This window comes from Rhinolophus sinicus, chromosome 3, assembly GCF_057876585.1.
Source record: "Rhinolophus sinicus isolate RSI-liver-muscle chromosome 3, RSI-T2T, whole genome shotgun sequence".
Classification (NCBI taxonomy): Eukaryota; Metazoa; Chordata; class Mammalia; order Chiroptera; family Rhinolophidae; genus Rhinolophus; species Rhinolophus sinicus.
The window spans coordinates 188,840,491-188,864,009 of NC_142503.1; the positions used below are offsets into that span (position 1 = coordinate 188,840,491).

The 23,519-nt window shown below is 45.0% G+C and overlaps 1 protein-coding gene and 1 pseudogene across 7 annotated transcripts in view; one reads left to right on the top strand and one right to left on the bottom strand.

Moving 5' to 3' along the window:
* The window catches only part of KCNK10 (potassium two pore domain channel subfamily K member 10), a 134,766-nt gene that overhangs the window by 75,465 nt on the left and 35,782 nt on the right, over positions 1 to 23,519 (bottom strand). For all 7 annotated transcript variants that reach the window (XR_012494570.2, XR_012494571.2, XR_002138426.3 and 4 more), the window contains exon 2: positions 2,723 to 3,057. Coding sequence is in view for 4 of the 7 variants with exons in the window: in XM_019744470.3 (XP_019600029.2) it covers positions 2,723 to 3,057 (335 nt within the window). In the remaining 3 variants the exon portion in view is untranslated. The remainder of the gene's footprint in view (positions 1 to 2,722; positions 3,058 to 23,519) is intronic.
* Positions 16,101 to 16,905, top strand: LOC148758707 (ragulator complex protein LAMTOR2 pseudogene; annotated as a pseudogene).

Genomic DNA, 23,519 nt, shown 5'->3' on the forward strand with positions numbered 1-23,519 from the left:
AAAGCAAATGTTTAAGAGAAAGTGGAGCTAATGATAAAGCAAGACCTACTTAAGGGCTTGTAGATTCACTGGGAGAGGCAGGTAGAGTCAGACAGACCTCACTTTGAATCCCAGCTCTGCTACATTGGTAGCTAGAAAGTTACTCAACCCCTTGTAGCATCAGTTTCCTCACCTGTAAAATGGGCATAATAAAAATACCAATATAGAGGGTTATTGGAAAGATTAAATGAGGTAATGGGTATAAGGTGCTTAACTCATAACAAGTGCCTAATAAAGGGTGTTTTTTTAAATTATTATAAAAATGACACACACATACACATACACATACCTCATTTAACAGAAAAACCTCTGAGATCAAAACGGGATAGGTCTTAATGGCAGCATGAGAATTAAAACCTCTATACTTCCCCATCCTGTCACTCATTCTGGCCTCTGAGCTCTTTCATAAAGGAGAGAGCCAAAGAATGGGCAATACAGAAATACTGAGTTAATAAACAAATGCGTGAATAAACCCAGCTCTCTCGTGGCATCATCGATGTTATAGATCTAGTTGAATATCTCTTTCCAAAAACATTTTTCTATTGGCCAATAATTAGATGCAAGACAATGCATAGGCTACATGTGGATACAAAGATGATAAGACAATGACCCCTTTCCTCAAGATCTCACCGTCTAAGGGTGGAAAATTCAAGCATAAATCTAGACTCAATTCAGACCACCTTTCAGGTTATTACACGTACTGCAACTAAGTAAAAAGGATCTTACCACATATCAAAACAACATGTATAAATGTAATTGCATTCTTAGTTAAAACTACTCTAAAACTGTTTCCTCCATTCTGTATGGTATTCCAGGCTTTAAATCTGGCACAGATTAACACAATACTCTCGTGACCACATTTGGTAGCATTTTCTCATAAAAGAAAAAAAAAGATTAAGACCATCCAAGAGTGACATGAAACATGTCCTTTGAATTTTAGACTTTAAAAGTTTTATTTTTTAATAAAAATTTGTAGGGCATAGGTATGAAATCATATTTATTCCCAGGGAAAAATGTGTATTTTTATTTATTTAAGAGTCAAATCAGATTATCAAAACTAATTTAAAAGAATACAATTATTATAAAAGTGCCAGATCATAAGTAGCCTTGGAATTCCTCTACCCTACGTAGTTTGAAATAAATAAATAATAAGCCTGCCCAGACTTGCAAATCCTACAGAATCCTGGATTGAAGTAGCTCTTAGAATTTAATGCAGATAATTCCAGAGCCAAAAGGAATCATGGAAGCCGTTTTTTCCATCCCTCTGCCTTCCAAACTTTAGAGCCCCAAGGAGACTTTGCCTTGCCCCCATAAATGTCACCGTTTTCCACCATGATCAACTCTTCATGGTTCAGGAGGTTGTGTGTAGGATAGGTGTCATGCAGGGTCTCAGCTCCCGCTCCCCGCACAAGAACGCAGGACATGGTGAGGCCAAAAAGGAACAACACGGAGCCATAGATAGGGGAGTCATACCACTATATTCTCCATGGCAGCTGGTCGAGACACAGGAAGCAGGATTGACATGATCCACAATCCACAATCCGCTTGCTGGCCGCACTTGCTAGCTTAGCCATGGCAGTTACATTAGCGGCTAATGGCTAACTGGTAACAGCTGATGGCCAACTAGTTACAGATGAAGGCCATCTGATCACAGCTGATGACCATCTACTACCCAAGCCAGCCCCTTTCCACGTGAGGTCGAGAGCCTGGAAACTGCTCTCCGGGACTCTCTCCCTACAATAGGAAGTCAAACGTCAGACTCAGAGGCAGCCATCCTACCCCACCTCCAAGGTGAAGCCCTCTAGCTGGACTACCAACCATTTCCCCTGCCTCCTCCTGGGACTTGGTCTTCTCTGCCCTTCACAACTTCTCAAGCCTCCTGTTTCATTTCCTTGCATCACACCACCTCAGATGACTCTGCTGTCCCACACCCCTTCCCAGCCACATTTTACCCTGCCAATGCCACCTCCACCCTCTGCTCTCATTGCTTTGCCTTTCTAGGTGGTCACCCAAGTTCTCTACCTCCATTTTTTAATGGGTCTTTTTTTCCCCTTAATATCCAGGGCATGTAAAGGCCTTAGCACAGTGCCTGAAAAACAGCAAGTGTTCAAAAACAGCAACTTTGATTATTACCATTACTGCAATCTTTATCATTTCATCCTCATAAATCCACCAAAATGGCTGTCCCAAGTCACCAACAGTCTCCTCATCCCACATCTGGTGGCCTTTTCTCTATTCTGTCCTCTTTGACCTTGGGCTGGTTAACACAGGCCTGCTTGTTTAAAATTCTTCTTCCTTTGGCTTCTGGGGAAGCCTCTTAGCCCAGAATCTCACACAGACCTCAGGACCAGCGTACATAGGTGGACTTGAATTTGAAAACCCACAGCCCCTTTGCCTGCTGCTGACTGGTCACCACATCCAAACATAGGTGACACATGCAGCTCATAGCCTGCTCCTACATCGGCACCCACGTGTGGCCGCTCTGCCTCCACTTTGTCACATGCCTCACTTTCTGGCTTCTTTGATGTCTCAGTTCAAATGTCTCCTCCCTGGAGAGGACCTCCCTGACCATCAGGAGTTTTTCAACCAAAGGCAGATGGATACTCCCAGAGCTAGAAAGACAAAATCAGTGCTGTCCTCTCTCCCCTCAGGATTTTCTGTGGTTGACTTACTCCTTGCTTACCTGGATCAATGTCTCCAGCTCCTGTGGGCTCACACAGATATGATCCCGCAGGAATTCTGCCTTCTCCAAGGCGATGGTATTCTTTTGGCTGCTCTCAAAGGGCTGTTCTAATGCCCGGAAGACGAGACCACCTGTGACGAGGTAGACCACCACGACCACAAAGATGGCAACCACAGTTTTCCACTTCATGACGGTCTGCAGGCCCCCCTGGGAGGTGCCTTCCATCCTGGCTACCACTGTGGCTCGGGAGGAGATGGAGAGGCGTGGGGCTGGGTAATGCCCGTTAGTGGCACCCTTGGGCTGACACACCGGGGGCACTGCTGCGGGAACGGCCACTGAAAAATAGGGTGGGGGAGAGGGAAAAAAGAGAGTTACAAATACAAAACACAGCTGCTCAGAAACCAAGCACAGATGTCTTCCTCAAGCCAGCTTTCAAATATGAAGATTAAAAATTGGTTCACCAAGCCTACATTTAGGGAATTTGGTCAGTTGCCTGTTTGAGTTTGGAAAAAAAAAAACAAGCACCAGGAGTCCTAGTTTAAAAAGAAAGAAAAGAAAGTTATTGAGTTTGAAATGCTTATATTTTCCTCAAGGGTCCAGATTTAAAAGCCATGTCTTTCTTAGTTATCATTCATCTCCTCCCTTAGCTTCCTTGTTTAAACAATGTATAAGATACACAACCAATTACCATATTTGAAAAACAGACATATTGTTCAACTTGGAGAGAAAATATAATAAATGGAAGGATACCTGGCTACTCTGTCCAAGTACTGAGAGCAAGGTGATACCAAAAACAGAGAAGAGACGAACAACTAGCAAGTTTAAAAGTCCCTTTTATCCAGGGCTGTGGTCACAAAAGAAAGAAAAGAAGGGTGAGCTCAGTATAAGAAAAATGAGTCAAAATATCAGACACAGAAAAGAAAGTTTGGGTTTCTGACAACTTCTAAAGACAAAGAAAAAGAAAGGCGGCTATAAGGAGAGAAGGAAACAATGAGTGATGTTTTATGCCAATTAGCTTTGTTCCCTGAAAAAATAAGAGAATACAGTAGATCCTAAGTGTATTTCTCTTTTTTTTTTTCTAAGTGTATTTCTCAAAAGAAAATGTGGTGCTTTAGATGTAATCATGCCTGATCTATTAGTAATAAATTTTTTCTTCTATTTTCCTCCAGTAAGAGGCCATTGGAAAGGAAATCTCCCCTGGTTTTCAGAACGCATGGAATTCTCAAAGGCCCCTGCTCTCTGTAAGGGCAATTTCATTACCTTGGAAATAAATATGTGAAGCTGGAGGCTTTTCTGGAACGGCAGGAAGTTCAGGGTAGTGTCGCACACGTCATGCTATCATGCATTTCAGAAATCTGTCCTGTGCAGCAATGAATGGCCATCGCACTTCAATTTTGTTCACCCTTTATTTCACTAATGCTCATTATGGCCTCTATCATGGTGCAGCGGGCTGTTGTGCAAATAAGGGGTTAGGAGGTGACAAACCTAATTACTTAAATGGGACAAACAATCTCACTCCTGAGAGCTAAACTGCTCAATCTCTGCCTTGGGAAACTCAAAGTAAATAAAAGCTCAGGAATGTCACTCCTTGTTCAAAACAATAATGACTTTGCAGATCGGATTAAACTGAAGATCTAGAGATAGCAAGACTTTCCCGGATTATCTGGGTGAGCTCAATATCATCACAAGTGTCCTTGTAAGAGGGAGGCAGGAGGGTCTGAGAAAGAAAGAAATGTTAAGGACAAAAACAGGTCCGAGTGAGTCGCCACAAGCCATGGGATGCAGTCTGCCTCTGGAGGCTGGAAAAGGCAAGGAACAGATTCTGCCCTAGAGCCTCAAGAAGGACCCAGCCCGGCCTACACATTAACTTCCTCCCAGTGGGACAGATTTTGAACTTCTGACCTCCAAAACCATAAGATGATAAATGTGTGTTGCTTTAAGTCTCTAAGTGTGTGGCAATTTGCTACAGCAGCAACAGGAACTACACTCCCACACACACACACTAGCTTAGGTCCCCGTGGCCCTCACCCGCTGCAGTGTGCTGTGGATAGAGCTTGCCCATTTGTCATTCAACCTAGAGTTCAGGACGGCAGGCACCGTGTCTACCCTTCACCTTTGTATGCAGTGTCCTGCACACTGCCTGGCACACAGTGAGAGGCCAATCAGTAATGGGCCATTAAATGGATGAAGAATGGAAGGAAGGAAGAAATGTTGGCACATCCAAACCACACATACAATGATGAGTGGTGTTGCATGGAAAACAACTTGCAGTTCCAGCAAAACTAAACAGGTCTTCCAACACAGCAGGGCTCTGTTCATACCTCCAGACCCTCACGGTTGTCCCCTCGGCCAATAGCTCCCTCCCACATGCATCTGCCTGGGAAACCCATCCTCCTCAGTCTCAGATCAAGCCTGCCTCCTCCATGAAGTCATCCTGGATCTCCAGGCAGGCTTGGCACATCTGTCTCCCCACAAGCCTATAAACTCCTTAGAAAGCTTGTCTTTTAATCATTGGCTCTCTATGTCTTGGCCCAACATCTGGCGGAGAGCAAATATTTATTTTCTGTTGCTGTTGCTGCTGATACTTCCTTCAAAGTATAAACAAAAGCTCCCTCATAATCACCACTATCCTCAACAACAAGCATTAATTTAGCACCAAAGGGGCACAAAGAGCTGTGCGGTGGTGGGGATAAGTCACGGTCCCTCCCAGCTTAGGGTGGGGGGGGGTGACAGTCTACTTAGGGAACAGACTCCACAGCATCAGTAACAACCACTAGGATGAAGCCTCACGGGGTGACAAATGATGGCCCTGAGCCTGGAGGCCAGTTGGAGCCGAGTCTCCTTCACTGACTTGCATCATGGATGGTTCCAGGACTTCCACCATCCCTGAGGCTGGACAGAAACAAGCTTGAGAAAGGTCTTTTCAGGCCAGTTCCTGGTGCCAGTTTGCTAAGAGACTGGCCCTGGGAAGAGAGTTTGAACAGAATCCATTAATCCCTAAGTTTCTAAAGCACTGTGAGCAAAAACAAGTTTCAGTCCCAAACCCATCAGCTTCTGAGTGACCTTGAAACCACCACTTAGTTTCTCTGTTTCCTTATCTGCAAAATTTGCATCACAGCCAATTTTTGTAACCCCCATAGGGTTCTCAGGAACAGGGAAGGAGCTGCCCTGGTTTACCGATTGGAGAATATTTGTAGATATTGGAGCACGGGCAGGCATCTAAGAATGTTACCAATCTTTTGTACATTTGACTCATAATGGAATTGGTTGCTTTGGCAAAGATGGCTGCACAATTCAATGGCTACAGAAGGATTCGGTTTGTGCCTTTTGCTTAAATTGGGTAATATGTTTTCAAAGGGTCTTTTAATCACTCCATGTTTTCTCGGAAACCATAGTTGCTGCCCCTCTAATATGAAGTTGCCTTGTGACCCAGGATGTGCCACGGGAGCTCTCTGTGTCTGAAACCAGCAAAGAAGCAAAATTGGCCAAATGATGATGACTGTGGTTTTGGTGGTGAAGGTAACGGGGCATCCTACCACTTCTGGGTACTTACTTTGTGCCTATCACTCTAATAAACTTGCTTACATCATCGTATTTGGGCCTCACCACAGGGTATTAGGTTGATGCAAAAGTAATTGCAGTTTTTGCAATTATTTTTAACCTTTTAAACTGCAATTACTTTTGCACCAACCTAATATTATCACCTGTGAGTGCAGGTCCTCCCAGAAGCAGACACCAAGAGGGAATTAAATGTGCATGGACTTTATTAGGGGCAACGCACATGTGAGAGAAAATGGGAGCAGTGCGGAGGCTAACACAACCAGCAGACACATCGTGAGTCTGGCCCCAAATGAAGGAGAGAGGGAAGGAAGGTCCTAGACCGCCTGCCACCTAAGGAAGGCTCAACACGGAAGTCAAGGAATTCATGGGCCAAAGTCGGCCATCTGAGGGCTTCTGTGGCTCCCAGGAAGAGGCCTGCCTTAGGGTCCCTGCCGCACTCAGTCACCAGCTGGGAGCAGCCCATGGAAAATGTGCCCACAGTGCCAGCCCACAGTGGATTTCCCAGTAGTCGCTGGGGCTCCTGGTCCATTACACTCCCTCCAGTTGGAAGCCTGAGAGCACATGCCTCAAGCCACCACACACCCCCACTCCACAGATAAAGAAACTGAGACCCATAGAGGTTTAATGACTAAACAGAGGTCAAGTGGGTAGAGAAGGTGGAGCCAGGATTAAAATTAGAATAATTTGATTTCCAAGTCCATTCTCCTCTGGAGCATAGGAACAGAAAGATAGGAAACAAAGAAATCCCAGGTGCAAAGGGCCCTTTTATCCAAAAATCAGAAAGGCATCTGTCTCAGTCAGGCATAAAAATATTTCCCAGTCTATGAGACCGACTACTTTAGTTTCCTAGAGGTGACAGTTTTTCCCCAAGTAACGAATCAATAATAGATGGGTCACATAAGTAACAATCTATACTGCTTCACGACTCTAACAAAAGCATTTGGCAGCAAAAGTGCTACCAAGAATTGATGAGAAAGGAAAGGTTGGAAGAAAATATTCCTTCAGTTAATTTTCATTTTTAAATGGTTCTTCACAAACATTAGCCTATTCCATTTTCACCTAAATATGGGTGGATATGAGGGCACATGTGGAAATCTGCTTTTTCTTTGTTGAACAAGTTCTTAGTAATTTTATTTATTTCAGAATTTTCCATGTCCTGTACACTTCATGGCATCATCCATTCATGCAGTCAATCAACAAATATTTGAGTTTGCCAGGCACCAGGGACACATAAGTAAATAAAACACATCTCTGCCCTCAGAGTTAGTGGGAGAGTTGACAAAGATCTTATGCATGAGTGAATCTAGTTTACCTTCTGTGGAGGGAAATATTCATTATCTATCTCCCCTTGACAGAAGAGGAATGAGGCCCAGAAAGGTGACAATGACAAGCCTATTACGAGCTAATAAGTAATGGCGTCCTTGGATCCATCTTCACTTAACCCCGAGTGCCTCCACTCCTCCATACCACCTGAAACAAATATTATCCATAGGATTCAGAGTCTCTTGGAAACCTGAAATGCAGCCACCTCAGAGGGGCCACTGTCACACAGCAACGTAACTGCCTATTGACCCAAGCAAAGTACAACTGTGACTGCAACACACCGGTGAGAGGCAGAGAACACCCGCCCTCTCCTTCAACTCCAAGCCTCAATACCTCCTCCCGGCTGCAGGTCTGGAATCTGTCCAGGGCCATCTGCACTGCCGCTCAGAGCTTCCAAAGCCCCAGGTTACAGCTGAGCCTGGGATCCCCAAAGGCTGCCCTGGGCCTAGGCAGACGTCAGGGTGGTGTTGGGAAAAGGGAAGGAGAACTGAGGAGCAGACAATTCCAGCCCCACCCCCTGTCCACGATTGTTGCAGCATCTGGTTTCAGCCATGATCTGCCTCTGAGAAGAGCAGAATGTGTGTGCTCCCTCTGATTCCAGATACCCCAACAGCCAAACCTTGTTTTCCTGTTTCCATGGGATGGCTGTGCATTAAAGGTGATGGACCTGGTCCTGACTAAGGGCTCAGTGACACCCAGTCTACACGCGCTAAATGAGCAAGCCATGTCGCCACCACAGAAAAGGCTCTCCCTTTGGGTTTAATCACTGGTCTCTCCTTCCAGCCCCCTTTAAAACATCAGAATTCATTTCCAAATGGTAAAGACCAAAGTACCATGAAATTTCTGGGAAACTTTAGAGACAGACAGCCAAGATAAGAGAAATGAAGGTTGAAAAGGGACGACGAGGGAGCTGAGACCATGCTGCCACCTTGCCTCTCTCCTTAGTCCAGACCCTGGTCTTCTCTCACCTGAGTCATCGAGACAGCCTCCGGTCCTGCCCCCCTGAAATTCATCCTCCACGTGGCAGCCAGACGTTGCTCCCTGAGGTGTGACTCTGATCACATCCACTTCCTTCTTCAGCTCCTCTGAAGGCACCACGGAGACTCAGAATAAAGCGCTGGCTCCTGGCTCGCACCAAGACTCCCTTCCAGAACCTGGTGCCTGCCTGTCTCCCCAGCCTCACCCGCTGCCACGCCCTCACTTGCAACCTTCGCCCCAGCCAAATGTAGCAGCACCCAGGTCCCTGTGTGCTGAGCCCAGAGGAATGGGTCTTGCTTTCCAGATTCCTTTCTCCTCCCCACTCCTTATCTGGCCAACCCCTCCTCAGACTTCCAACATCACTTCATATGTCACAACCTCCAAGAAGCTCTTGCTGACGACTACCCACCCCAGTTGGATCAATACTCTCTCTATGTCTCAGTGCAGAGCTTAGTACAGTGCCTACAACTCCAAGGCACCCAGTTACAATTTGCTCCATTCCTGAATTTATTCATTCACCCGTCCATAACTTTGCCTTGTGCCAGCATTTGTATCAAGTTCATACACCTGCCCAAAAGATAGCTTAACTACAGGGCTCATTGAATCTGGGAGATAAGAGCAGCCCTGCTGCTCTTGTGTGTTTTTTTTTTTTTCATTCTGTAGACAAACATCCTGGGTCAAGGTGTTAAAGTTCTTAGAAAATCAATAGTCCAAGGAGAGCTCTTTATGGTTCCTTCCATTTCTAGGGAGGACTAGAAAGGAGAAGTAATTCACTTTACTGCTCCACACACTCAGTTCTGAGCTTTCTTGTTCTCGTCACAAAGGGCTAGAAGGCTCTCTTTTACTCATGGATGCACAATATGTTAGGAGAAAAAATCTATTGAATGGCATGAATCACCTTTGGTGAATCACCGCTCTGGTGCCAGGCAGGCAGAATTTCCCTCCAGTCTGCCTTCCTGGGGTTCCTCTGACAAGGACCAAACATACATTTGGATTTGAGGACCCCAAACACTGAAGCCCTGCCCCCACTTAGTATACTACCAGCTGGGGAGAGTACAAAGGTTGTTGAATGCATTTGGGGGGCTCAAAGGACCAATGGCTTCCTTCTCAGGACTAGTTAGCAAATGGTTGCTCCTGATAGTCCCCAAATCTCTTGTTGCATTTATATACCAAGGTCATGACACAAGGGCAGGGGCCTTCACCGCAGACAGGGCCCAGAGAACGAGGCTCTTAGGATTGGGGCCTCAACGCAGGCAGTAGCAGAAGAGATGGGGGGAGGGGTCAGAGACAAGCATTGTTAAGGGAGTAAAATCTATAGTGATTGATAGAAAATGAGAAGTATGGAGAGGGCCGGATCTGGGATGACACCCAGGCATCTGGCTTGTGAGAGCGTGGTGTTCTCCAAGACAGAAAAGGCAGGAGGCTCCGGCTTGCAGCTCCTATAGCCCATCAGGGAGGAGACATCCAGCAGATGCAAGGCGTAAGGGACTGAAACTCAGGGAGTAAATCTAGCTGGAACCTTGGCTTGACAGCAATGAGAATAGAGGTGGTATTGAAGCCATAAGACTGGATGCAATAGTCCAGAGGGAGCTGCAGAATGAGAAGAGAGTAAAAAGTGGTGCTAAAGGGAGCAACATTCAACAGACAGCAGAGGGAAGAAATGCACAGAGGAGAACCCAGATGCAGCGGCTTCCTGGGTATCGGAGACGGTCGATCTTATTCCACTTCTCTGTTTGCAGCATCATTCACAAGGCCTGTGAGAGATCTCAGTGTGTCTGTTGAATTGGTTACTGTCATAGAGAATGATTTTGTTGCTCGTTAATGGTCATCTCGTAGACCATCCCCTCTCCCTGGCTGCCAGGAAACTCTCTTCAACAGAAACCCCGTTCCAGAATTTCTGGGCACTGTAGGTGACTCCTGGTACCAGGTGGGATGCCTTTATTATTGCAATGAAATGGACCCTCACCCACCCACATGAGCACAAGGAACCCAGAACCAGAGCTATTACCTATGCATGTTGAGCTGGTCAGAACAGCCCTGGCATTTCCCAGTGGATGGCTCATCTTTTGGGATCAAGGGCTGCCTACCTCGTGGTTCTCCCAACAGACTTCAGACTCATTTGTCTTGACTCTATGGTCAACGCCTAAAGCTGCACAGCCACAGCTGGGGTCCATTTGCCTTGTCCCAGAATGCTTCACAAATAACATACTTAGTCTCCTTGTTCTAAGTTCTTTCCTCCACTATTTAAATGAACCAAGGCACTTTTAAAAGGAAAGGTTTTTTTTCCCCCTCCCTTTGGGATTAAAAATAATATAAGCAGCTGCAGTTCCCAAAATATCTCCTTTACCCTGGAGCCAAGTGTTTGAAATCCTATTGTCAGAGCCCATTCCTTCAAGAGAGAGGTTTGCCTTTCCCAGGTGTCTTGTCAAAAGCAGTTAGGTGCCTCTCTTCACTGGATGCCACACAGGGCATGCCCTACCCCCCACTTCCCAGCCCGACTGCGGCAGGTGATCCTTCTAAAATTCCCATCTTGCTCCTGTTTAAAACTCCTCAGTTACTACAAAGGCTCTTCACATGGCCTCCAACGTCCCATGCGCTCAGAGCCCAGCTTACTTCTCCAGCCCTGTCGTGCCCTCCACATGTCTTCCAACCCAAACAATCTCCCTTCGTGTCAGCGGTAACAAACACATAGATCACAAGCAGTAGCGCCAACCTAACTGATTCTTTTCACAGATCCACAGTAGAAAGCCAAAGTGAAAAGTGTGTGTTAGCCCATTAGGGAGACAGATCCTAGGAACCCATGTTAATTCCCTAACCTTTGGAAATCTGTTTATTGCCTCCCACACAATTATGGTAACACAAGTAGCTAGAGTTGATAAATTCCATATTTATCAGAGCATAAAATACATTGAAGTGATGAGTGCACTAATGTTTTACAATAAAGAAAAAGGAGGGGGCTTTTAGCAACTTGATGTGTCATTCATTCACTTATTCTGCCAGTGCATGCCAAACTATGTGCCAGGACCGGAACCAAAACTCCATACCCAGTGTCCAGGCTGCCAAGCCCCCACCTACCAGGAGACTGAAGGGACCAATTCTCTTGAGAAGTGCAAGACCAGGGAAGCCCCTGCATGTAGGCCTCCCTGTAGCTTTGATCCCACAACTACTCTACTTCCTCTTCTCTTCCTCTCCAACCTTCCCTTCCTCTCCCATCCCAAACCTTTCCAAAGACGCCTCAGGACCCCCAGCTGCAGAACAAAAGACCTGCCCTACTTCCTCAGCCTCTTCAGGGAGCCTTCCTCCACCTTCTTCCCTGACGCCTGGATTTCCCGTGAGGACACCGTCCTCGGAGTGGGGCACTCAAGTGGCTCAATCTCTCTGACCCACAATGTCAGGACCCGGTTTTCCCAGAAACCCAATAGTCCACATTCGGTGTCAAAGCCCCTATTCCTTTGAGACCCAAGGCCTGTGGCTGCTCCACTTCCTACTCTTCCTTGTGGCTGATGGCAGGAGACCTGACTTCTCTCCCAGATGTCCTGAAGCCTTCCATTCAGGTCCTGCTTTCCTCCTGAATGATTGCAGTGCCCCACTGACAATCCATCCAACTCCCATTGCCTTGTTTCATCACCATTACCATCATCTCCATTCCTCTTCAACCAATGACTCAGATTGGGTTCCCCAGAAGCAGATCCCAAGATGAACATTAGTTTACAAGTGATTTATTCAGGAAGTGCTTCCAGGAGAAGCCCATAAGGGAGTGGGGAAGCAGAAGAGCAAGAAACCCAGGAAAGATGCGATTCCAGGGGAAGCCCGTCTCTATCTGAGCTCTTGGGGAGTTCTGAAGCACAAATTACGTCTCTGAGTTCATCCCACCTTGAGGCAGGGGGGCTAGGCTTTCATTTTCTTACCCACTAGCTCCAGGCAACCCCTGGGGAATATAAATGACCTAGAGCAGCCGGGAAAGTGGCACTAGGAGACCAGGGAAAGTCCTCTGAAAACAGCTGTAGGTAGGCACTACACAGAGTCTGGAGATGGATGCAGAGTCAGGAAAACTATCTGGGAGAGCAGGTGGACCACCAACAGCATCCACTGCAACGCCTTCCTCCAGCGGCCACATCATCGCGAGAAATGTCCCTGCCCCAGAAATACTCCATTCAGGAAACCCACTTTTCACTTGAGCACCCTATCCTTCCGGCTCTGTCCCTCAATACTCCCACATCACATTCCACCTCTACTTTCTCGCGTTCCCTCCCCTGTGTTCCCTTTCTTCCTTCCCCACCCAGTTTAGAGTCCGTGCCCCACACTTCAGTCTTCAGGTAACAGACTCAACTCTCTTTCCTTTTGTCCTTCCCTGATGCTACCTGGAAATACCCCCTTTTATGTTATTCCTTCTCTCTGTTCAGAGTCCTCATCCAGGCTGCTGAACGCTACCAGGGAAATCGAAGAACCCCCAGGATTGCTGCTAGTGTAAATCCATAGTTTCCTTTCCCAACCTCCCTCAGTGCCACACAGCAACGGCCCCTGCCCTGGTCCCCTGCTCAGAGCCAGCAGTCAGAATAAATGTCATGAAGATATTAAGGTATATTTTACTATAAACAAACCTGAAATCATGTATGGACATCCCTCTGCAAGACAGATATGTACTTTACAACAGGCTTTTCTGCAAAAAGTGTTGAAACAGCAAGCTCCGTGTGCAGGTAAAATGGACTCTGGTTTATATTTACATATTTTTAAGAACAAACCGGTGATGTAGAAGGAGGTGTACCCTCACTTTGTCCTTCTCCCGGGGTCACTGAGATGGAGTCTCAATGCCCCAGTACATTCTGCTTGGCAAGCACTCAGCCAGCTTCATTGCTCAGTGCCTCTGGCTCATTCCATAGTCACTAAAAGCTCCTACAAAAAAACTTAGATGGGGAAAAAAAATATTTTTTACATGGCACTTGCTTCACTGTGCCTACTAAGTCATAAAAATGAATGTGATCTGTCTAAAGGAGAAAACAGTTCCTACAAAATTCCCTACAAAACAGCTTTGCGTTTCAGCATCACCCTCTGGCTCTTCCCTCCACAGCGGCTCCTCTAATGCAGCATCAGCCTTGCTGACATCAGCAGCATTTCTGTGACTTCCTGCGAAGGCAGCTCTCAGAGGCTGGCAGGGAGCGCCGGTGAGAGGAAGAGGTGAGCATAAGAGGGAAAAGAATACCCACGTTATTCCTCGTGAGGGTGGGAGACAATGACGCAGAGACCGTACAAGCTCAATCCTCGGAAGATTGAGAAGTGTTTTGCAATATTCTTAATAGCTCTAATTAGTGAAGTCTTCAAGGAGTCAACAGACTTACTAAAAAGTAGTAGGGGGTGGATCTAAAAAGGCGGGGAAAGGAAGCTTCAATAAACCAGTGTGGTGTGTTTCCAGCAATACCTAAGTCTGGGTGATAAAAGGGGGTCTGATGAAGGCAAGAGTCAGTGCTGCCAGGGGAATCCTAGGGTGAGCCAGCCTCCGGGAGAATTGTCCACACTGGAGAACTGCTGGATGTAGGCTGGGCCTTCTGGCTAAATCAACACCTCACTCTAACCCCCAAATATCTGCTATATGTTCTCACTAGTTGTTCCTGCTAGAAGGTGAATTCCTCTAGATGCCCCTGGAACATGGACCCTTCAGTTTCTGAATCGTCCATGGAGCTCAATTAATGCTCACACAATGGATTCGACAAATACTTGTCATTGCCTATTGTGCTTCAGGCTCCAGGGGGCACGAAGGTGATGGAGCAGAACCTTGCTATCCGAGTTCACGGAGGTAAAAGGATGGATGAACCGGGGGCCAGGTTGCCTTCACCTCCACTCCCATGGAGTTCAGAAAAGACCCAGCTCTCAAGGATCTAGAGAATACCCCCAAAATCTCAAAGGGCAAACAGATCTGTCTGTGGATCACCTGGAAATCTGCCAAGCTGCTATGCTAGTCCTTAAGCTGAACCCCAAGAAACAGGTCATAAAGCAAGGGTGTACAGAAGTTTGTTTCAGTGTCATGTTCAATCATTAACTCGCTCTTCCTCGACCACTCTCAGACCTGGATCTGTTTGCCAGGCAAACTAACTAAACCCTTCTATGTGATGGGTTAGTCACAATTAAACAGCCACCATAAACATATTTCCTTTCAAGGAACTTCTCAGTGCTAAGAATCATGGGACATTATTTGAAAACCTAATTTGGTCAAATTAGATATTGAATACTAGTACATAGTAGGGCTCAATAAATTGGTGTAGAATGCAAGTAATGCATTCATCTTGCCACATAAACAAGTGTTAACAGTGGATGCAAGATTCTTGTAAATAGCAAAGCTCAGGGGGGAAACCACAAGAGAAAAAACCATTTTCATAGATAGTTAAATCTAATCTTTGGGTTCTCCGGTTTTAACCACCGAATCGCATCTTCACAGAAAATCCTAGCTGATATTTAATTCTTCATACACTTCAGATTCAACCTGTATGTAACTGCTTTGAAACTGCCTCTGAAGAGGTCACTGGAAATACAGTCTTGTGGTTATGTCTCCTGCCCCTCACAGAAAGGACGAGAAAGGTAGGCACAGAAATTGATACGACCAATTAAAAAGCAAATGACTCAGACTTGTTGTCTTGGAATTTGTGGGTATTTCCAAGAGCTCCCTGCCATTTAAAGATTTTTCATGGCCCCTCAGAAGCCGGCTGCATTTAAGTTGCTATTACTGGGATGTGCCGAATTCAGCAAAGCCATTTTCTCCACAGCCACAGAGCTAAAATAGGTCCATCATGGAGTAAGCACTTGGTTCCTCCAGCACAGTCAAAAGTACCACACCACTTAATTCACTCAGAATGTCCATGTGAGGCCCATTCTTTGGAGCGCTCTAACTAGTATCAAAGGTACAGGCTAGTTTCTTTCCATTCAAGTATCACTGCCAGCTAATTTTCCCCACAGCACATAAAGCAGTTTATATCAAAGAAATATTTGATGAGTGCCTACTATGTGCTCAGCACCTTGTGAGGTGCTCTAAAGGAACTTAATAGAAGCATTAACTATCCCCAGAAATAATGTCACTCAAGGTTGGCTTTCATTATTGTCCCTGGTGGTTCAACCCAGAAGCTTCTACGTGATAGTCTAGTTAGGGTAGGGTTGCGAGATTTGTGAGTGTGGTAAAATTCATGTAACATAAAATTCACCATTGAAACCATTTTAAAGTGTGCAATTAAATGTTCACTGCCAGACTCAGAGAAAAAAACAACAAAAAACCAGAGGACATCCAATTAAATTTGAATTTCAGATTTAAAAAACAGTTTTGTGTTGTGTTTTTTTAGGATAAGTGTGTCCCATGCAATATTTGGGGCATACTTATACTTAAAGAAATTTTTTTCTGAAATTCAAATTTAACTAGGTGTCCTGTATTTTATCTGGCACCCCTAAGCCAGGAAGACAGGGCAAACACAACCACCAACCACCCAATACAACCTGCCAAAATTGTAGCTAAGTACTATACTGGGTGACACATATCATAAACGGTATAAAAGCAACTGGGCTTCCATGTCTGGCACCCACACAAACTGCCCTTCACAGGATCTCCACTCCCTCCACGTTGCCAAGTCCAGTGGACACCATCATGGCCACATCTGACTTGGCGACTCAGCAGCATTCCACCCAGAAGGCCTTGTTCCTTCTGAAAGTGCTCCTGCTTTTGGCCTCTGTGACACCAAACTCTCAAGATGTTCCTCCACTCTCTCTGGAGAGACCTTTTAAAATCCACTCTGCAGATTCCTCTTCCTAAAAATCCCCAAATATTGGACTGAAATTCTCTCCCTCAGTGATCACTTCCAGGGCCATGGTTTTAAATGCCATCCACTTGCTGATGACTCTCAAATCTTTATGCCCAGGGAAGCAGCAGGCAGAGTCCAGTGGGAGGCACCTCGAGGACCTGGATGCCCTGGGAGCAGCAGGCTTGCTGCGTCCTGTCCCAAGGCTCTGACCCAGATGCTAAGTCAGGCCAACACTGCAGGGGTGCAGTGCACCCTGCTGCTGAACTAGGGAGCTCTGCTGGCTACTCAGGTTACAGGGGTACAGATGCCTGGATCCCCAAGGCCATCCCCAATAACATCTGGGCCACCTATGACCAGAGGGGAAGCAAGCATTTAATGAAGACAGTCTCAAACTTATCCTCATGGACTGCATGGAGGCCTGTGCAGCCATCCCCCAAGGGGCCAGCCTTCCACTGTGCGTGTATGCCAAGTACACCGTGGGTTTTGGAATGCTCAAGGCCAAGGCCAGCCTTGGTGCAGTACCTGGAAAAGCCCCTCAGCCAGTGACATCAAATGGGTGTGGGTGGAAGCGGGGTCAGAAAAGAGCGATGACAATTTGGAGGCGCAGAGCCTCCTGGGAAAATCTGCCGGGACTGTGGGGAAAGAGTGGGACTTGGCTTTTTCCAAGAATAAACTTCAACTCCTAAAAAAAAAAAAGTCTTCTGACCTTCAGCTTCATACAGAAGGTGCCAAAAAAACGTATACACATTTTAAGAAAGGAAAAAACTGGATTAAAATGGTAATACTCAATGTATACCAATAACAAGATGAATACAAGTCATGTATATACATTTTTTTGGCAAGCCAGGTATACATTACCATTTCCATTTCACTGGGGGATCTCCACTGTGTCTCGGACTTGGCAAGTCCAAATGGCACTTGACTGCTGACCCAGCCAAAAAAGAAGGCTCCTTTCCCAGGCTCAAGCCGAATGGCCAGCCCTGAGAGCCAGCCTCACTTTCCTACCTCCCTGCTCCTCCTGCGTCCCCCATAGTTCTGCCATTGCTATGTCCAGAATAGACCTAGAAATGAGCCTTGCCCTGCATCTCCCTGCCCCACCATCGGTGTAGGCGACATGTCTCTCTAGACTTCAGTCACAACCTCCTCACAGGTCTCCCCATTGCCACACTCATTCCCGTCAACCTTACAGACACAAGATCTAAATCAAATTGAACTTTAAAAAAAGGGAATAAACTCTTTCTCCCCTTTCTATGACTATCAGTTTTATGGATTTGTGCTTCCATGAGCACTTTAAAGGTTATTTCCTCCCGCAGATGGTAATGAAGATTTTGCCAGCAGAAAAGTCTTTAGCTAGTGACTGAGGTCTTGAGCCCGACATTGGAATAATGACAGTCATACTGCTAACAGACCACATCTTTAAACTAAAAATATCCAAGAGCAGTGTGGACTAGACCAGAGGTGTTCAAACTTTTAGAACAAAACCTTGCCTTCAAAGGAAAGAGTTTTGTTCTAAAAGTTTGAATTTTAAGTGAAAATTCCATTGACTTGAATAAAATTCAAGCTTTAAGTGAAAATTATAGACATAGATATCGAGATAGACACAGATACAGACCCAAACCCAGACATAGGAACCCTGATTCCATGTAAAGGAAGGAGTCAGGAAGGAAAATGTAACATACATAAGATCTAAATCAAACTCAACCTTCCTTCAAATGGAAGGGTTTTGTCCTACAAGTTTTCATTTTAAGTGGAAATTCAATTGAATTGAATAAGATCCAAACTAGAAGTAGAAATTATACAGATATAGAGGTTAAATTCTATTTGAAGGAAGGATTTTGTTCTAAAAGCCTGAACACCTCTGATCTATTCCACACTGTTCTTGGATATTGGATATTGCATTATGACAATGATAATATTTTAAATTACAAATATAACATTAGAATATTACAATATAATATTACAATATTACAATTCTATTAAAGAATCCATCATCTCTTTATATAATAAATGCTAAAGATATTAATATATTATTGTATATCATATTCTGCATTACTATATACCATACAAATATAAAATGATATGATATAAATATATAATATAGTGTAATATAATATATAATATATCTCAAAGCTATACGGTTGGAATTCAGCACAGAGACCCAGAATCATATGAGCTTTGTCTCCCCTTCAATCCCTGCATTGGGTCCCAAGACCCCCTTGGGACCCGAAAGCTTCATGGAACACAGTTGGAAATGAGTCTGGAGGAAAGAACACCAAAGAGAAAATCCAGAACTTGAAGTCTAGTCCCAGCTTTGCACTAACTAGCCCTGTCAGCTTCAGCATTCACTGTGGGAGCAGAAGACCTGGGAACAAATGCCAGCCTGTGTTACCTAAGCTCTCTACTACTCTCTCCTTTATCTATAAAATGGATGTAATCATCTGCCTCACTGGATTACACTGCAAGTTAAATGACACACGCATAGAGTGCTTAGTCTAGTGAGCGACTACAGTAAGCATTTAATAATTTGAATAATAATTAAGTAATAAAGTCTATAGAACAGGAAATGTGTTTCTGAATGTTGAATGCAATGCTAACTAAATGAGTTTCCATTAAACTCATTTTGTGTCTTGTTTTGACTAGTTTTATTGTAATTATCATTAGGGATTGTCAATGGCCTTCTTCCTCTCCAGAGACCAGTTAATTGTGAGTCCACTGTATTGGTCTTCACCTTTCAGCTTGTTGACTTCTTGTGGTATCTCAATTTGTTCCCACAGCAATTAGCACAGGTCTTGCACAGTCATTATTCCATCAGTGTTTCTTAAATGAATGAGCACTTACCAGTTCTAATGAGTCAACCTTTGAACTCTGATACAACTTAAGTCAAGAGCAGTCAAGTCCTTTAATAAAAAGAGAGAGAGAGAGAGACACCCTGATTTCAGAGCCTGTTCAAAATTTAGAAGTGTATTGTCTCCTTTAAGCCAATTACCTCATAAAAGGCCTCCTGGTTAAGCCTCATGGCGGACTATATTTTTCTAAAATTGGTCACAACCTCTCCCGCCTCATATGCTGTTCTCACTATGTGACTTTGATATTCGTTTTATGAGAAGGTGAAATATCTGCTCCTTCTCGTTGAATCTGGACAGGCTGTGACTAAGGCAGAAGTGACACTATGTGACCTCCTAAGCTGTCATAAAAGATGGCACCATTTCTTCCTGGCTCTCTTGAGACACTCACTCTTGGAACCCAGCTGTCATGCTGTGAGAAAGCCCAAATTAGGCCACGAGATCCCATGGAGTGGTCATATGGAGGCATTTGAGCCAACAGCCAAAGATGCCTTGAGGTGATTCCAGCCCCACTCCCCCACACCCCGCCCTGTCAACAACTGTAGCCTTCAAATTTCCTAAGTGCAGCCCCAGACATGGAGGAGCAGAGACAAGCCGTCCCTGCTGAGTCCTGTCTGCATTCCTACACCACAGAATCTATGAGCACAATAAATGCTTGTTTTGCGCCAATAAGCTGGGGTGATTTAACAGCAATAGGAACAGAAACAGGTTTTAATGTATGTTCTAGTAGAAGTGCTCATAAAATTGTATCATGGCAAGAACCAAGAACAGAAGCCAAGCATTCTATATATCAACTAATCAACAACTTGAATCAAGATTCTAAAATAACACTCTTATTATAACACACCTTGATCTTCCATCTGTTGAGGAGCATCATACAGAGGAAATATAATGGTAACAATTGAAATCACTGCCATTTATTGAGTGCTCATTAAGTGCCAAGTGCTATTCCAAGTACTTTACATGTATTAACCCATTTAAATGTCAAAATAGCTCTCTGAGGTAGGTAGTAGTATTGCCCCATTCTGCAGATAAGCAAACAAAGCACAAAAGGGCTAAATTAACTCTCCCAAGAACACACCACTAGTAAAAGGGCAGGGCTGGGATTGGAATCCAGCAATCCAGTCCCAGAGCAGGTAGTCATATGCAGCGTACTACGAGTGCTTCTCAAGCTTTACGCCCCATGGCAAATAATACATGGCAAGCAGCTGGCCTAGTGCTTGGCACGCAGTCGACCCTCAGTGAGTATTGATTCCTTTCTTTCCCAACATCGACATTACAATTTAGGGTGCCACATTTTCTAAAGCAGAGGTTACGCCCCTCCGAGAGTCAAATGATGCCCTTTAGAGCCAAATGTACACATTTTGTTTAACTCAGTCATCAGACTGTTGACGTCTACATTTTTATCCCTAGCCCTGACCTTTCTTCCAGAACTTGTGGATTTAACTGTCTCCTCTGGATCTCCACTTAGATGTCCATTTCACTTCTCAAATTTAACCAGAGCATGATTTAACAAGAAACCTTGTTTTCACTCATTCACACACCTTAAATCTGCCTCTTCACAGTTAGCGGCACTGCTCTTCACCCAGAAGCTCAGCCAAAAAGTCCTGACTCCTTTGTGGTTCCCCTCTGCACCACTGGCTCTGTCAGCCAATCAGGCCAACTCTCCCTTCCAAACGTATCCTGATGTCCACCACTCCCCACCCCACCCCACCGACCGTCCCAATCCAGCCAGCCTTCCACTCCTCACCCTGCTCCACCCTTTCGCCAACAGCAGCCAGGGTGACTTCTTTCCAAAATATAAATTCAAACCCACCACTTCCTTCCTTAAACCCCTCCAGATAATTCCCATTACACCCCAAAGAGTGTCCAAACACTCTCCCTCAGCTCTCCCCATTTTGGCCACTGCCCGTCTCTCCAGCTTCATCTCCTACCTCAACCCCCTTCCCCCACACTGGTCTTCCAGTTTTTCCCAAGTTCGCTCCTACCACCAGGACTTCACATTTCTGTGCCCTCTCGCTAGAACATTCTTGTCCAGACCCTGGCAGGGTCACTTCCACTCAATGCAGAGAACACTACTCAATGTTACCTCCTCAGAGAGGCCTTCCTGCCTCACCAACCCATGGCAAAAAGGCCAACCCCACTCCAGCCACACTCTAGCCCATGGTCTGGATTTATTTTCTTCACAGCTGAACCTGTATCGCGAGCTGAAGTTGTATTCTGTATTTGCTATTTATTGTGTGTCTCCCCCAAAGGAGTCTAAGATTTGGTCTGTTTTGTTCATTGCACCATCCCAGCCCCTAGATTAGTGTCTGTTACATCATACATGCTCAATAAACATCTGCTGGATAAAATGAATCAATTCTTTTACTGGACTATAAATCCCTGGCAGTCAGGACTAGTAATTATTCATCTTTGTACCCCAAGTTCTGAGCCCAATATTTATCCCACAGTAGGTAGTGAAAAAAAGGAAAAGAGAAGGGGCCAGGGAGGGAGAGAGAGGAAGACATGGGGGAGGAGAGAGAGAGAGAGAGAGAGGAGGGAGAGAGAGAGAGGGAAAGACAGACACTGAATTTTTCTAGTTTGTGATTTTATACACGTGAAATCCAAAAATTAAACCCTACATAGTATGCATTTAATCACTCAGCATTATTGAAAAATAATTACTCAAAATAATTACTCAATAATAATTATGATCTTAAAAAAAAAAAGAATGTATAGATGCTGTAATTATACCTGCCATAATTTAACAAGCATTTTTCTATTAGCCAACCTGTGAACGCGTCTAAAAAGTAATGTCCCCTGAGCTCAAAAGTGTAACCAAAACAGGGGGAGAGAGTTGTCTGAGGAGGAAACAAGAAGGTAGAAATGCAAACCCCACCCCCAACAGCCTGCCCCACAGCAGGAGGTACATGTGGTACCTACTCTGCTTAGAGCAGCAGACGCATCAGCACTTTCTATTTCCCTCAGCCCCATCCCAAAGTCTGGTGGACCCTCGTAACCCTCTCCCTTCTCTCTTTATCCTCCCATCATCTCACATGTCCCAGGTGAGCTGATGCCAGCCATCCTCACAGCCAGCCGCTGGGTTGGTGTTCTTGTCACACCACTCCATTGGGAGGCTCACTTTCCTCTTACCTTTACCCATCACGTAAAATGTCCATTTCCACTGAAGGAAATTCTGGCAAAAATCAAGAATAAGGTGGCCTTCGGTGTCCAAATGCTTTCCTTCAGACTCACGGAATGTACCTTCCTTTGCCCTTTAAAATCACCGGGTAGCTTCTACATTAATCACTAAAGAACAGTTCCACTGGGCACATTTTTTCCTTTCCACCCACTGCCTCAGGTTCAAGCAGGACCCCATTAGCACCACGACTTGGGAAGAGACCATTTTACTGGGATTATTAACACATGTTATTAGGTTCTTTTGAAGACAAGACACATTTACCTAACAGTCAGGGCCATGAACTTGTAGCTTTGGACCATGGTAGGGATGGAGAGATGTCGCATTTGCCTCCCCTAGGAGTCTACCCTCTGGCTCTGAATCGCAGCCACTGGGTGATCTGCTCCACTGAAGCTGGTCAAACTTTATTTACATATGCTAATAGGACAAGAGCCAGAGGAACTATGTATAACCATCCAGCCTCCCTGGCAGTAGAGAGTGCAGTATCTAACTGTATGAGCTTACAACAAGACAGACCAGTGGGCCTGTCATTAGCTATGTAGCTTTAGGAAAAAGTACTTGTGCTCTCTAAGCCTCAGTGTTCGAATCCTTAAAATGGGAACAATACTTTCCCTTAATGCTATAATGAGACTTTTGAGCAAGATAATTCACTTATAGACCTGGCATATAGTAAATACGCAACAAATGTCAGCTACGATGATTATCATCAATATCATCATCATCAGTTATCTATTTTGGTATAAGCATTGTATCTTACTCATTTTTTTATGCCCAGCACTAAGCAGAAGGTCTGGCACACTGTAGATACTGAAGAGATCATTTTTAAATAATCCGGTGTTATAGACAGAATAATGGTCCCCTGAAGATGCTCATGTCCTAATCCTGGAACCTGTGAAAATATTACATTACAGGACAAAGGGACTTTGCAGGTGTGACTAAGTTAAGGGTGTTGATATGGAGAGATTATCCTGTATTTTCTGAAAAGGCCCAATATTATCACAAGGATCCTTGTAAGAGGAAGGCAGGAGGGTCAGAGATAGAGAAGAGGATGTGAAAATTAAAGCAAAGATCAGCGTGACGCAGCAAAGGAACTGGGGCAGCTCCTAGCAGCTAGAAAAGGTGAGGAAAGGATTCCC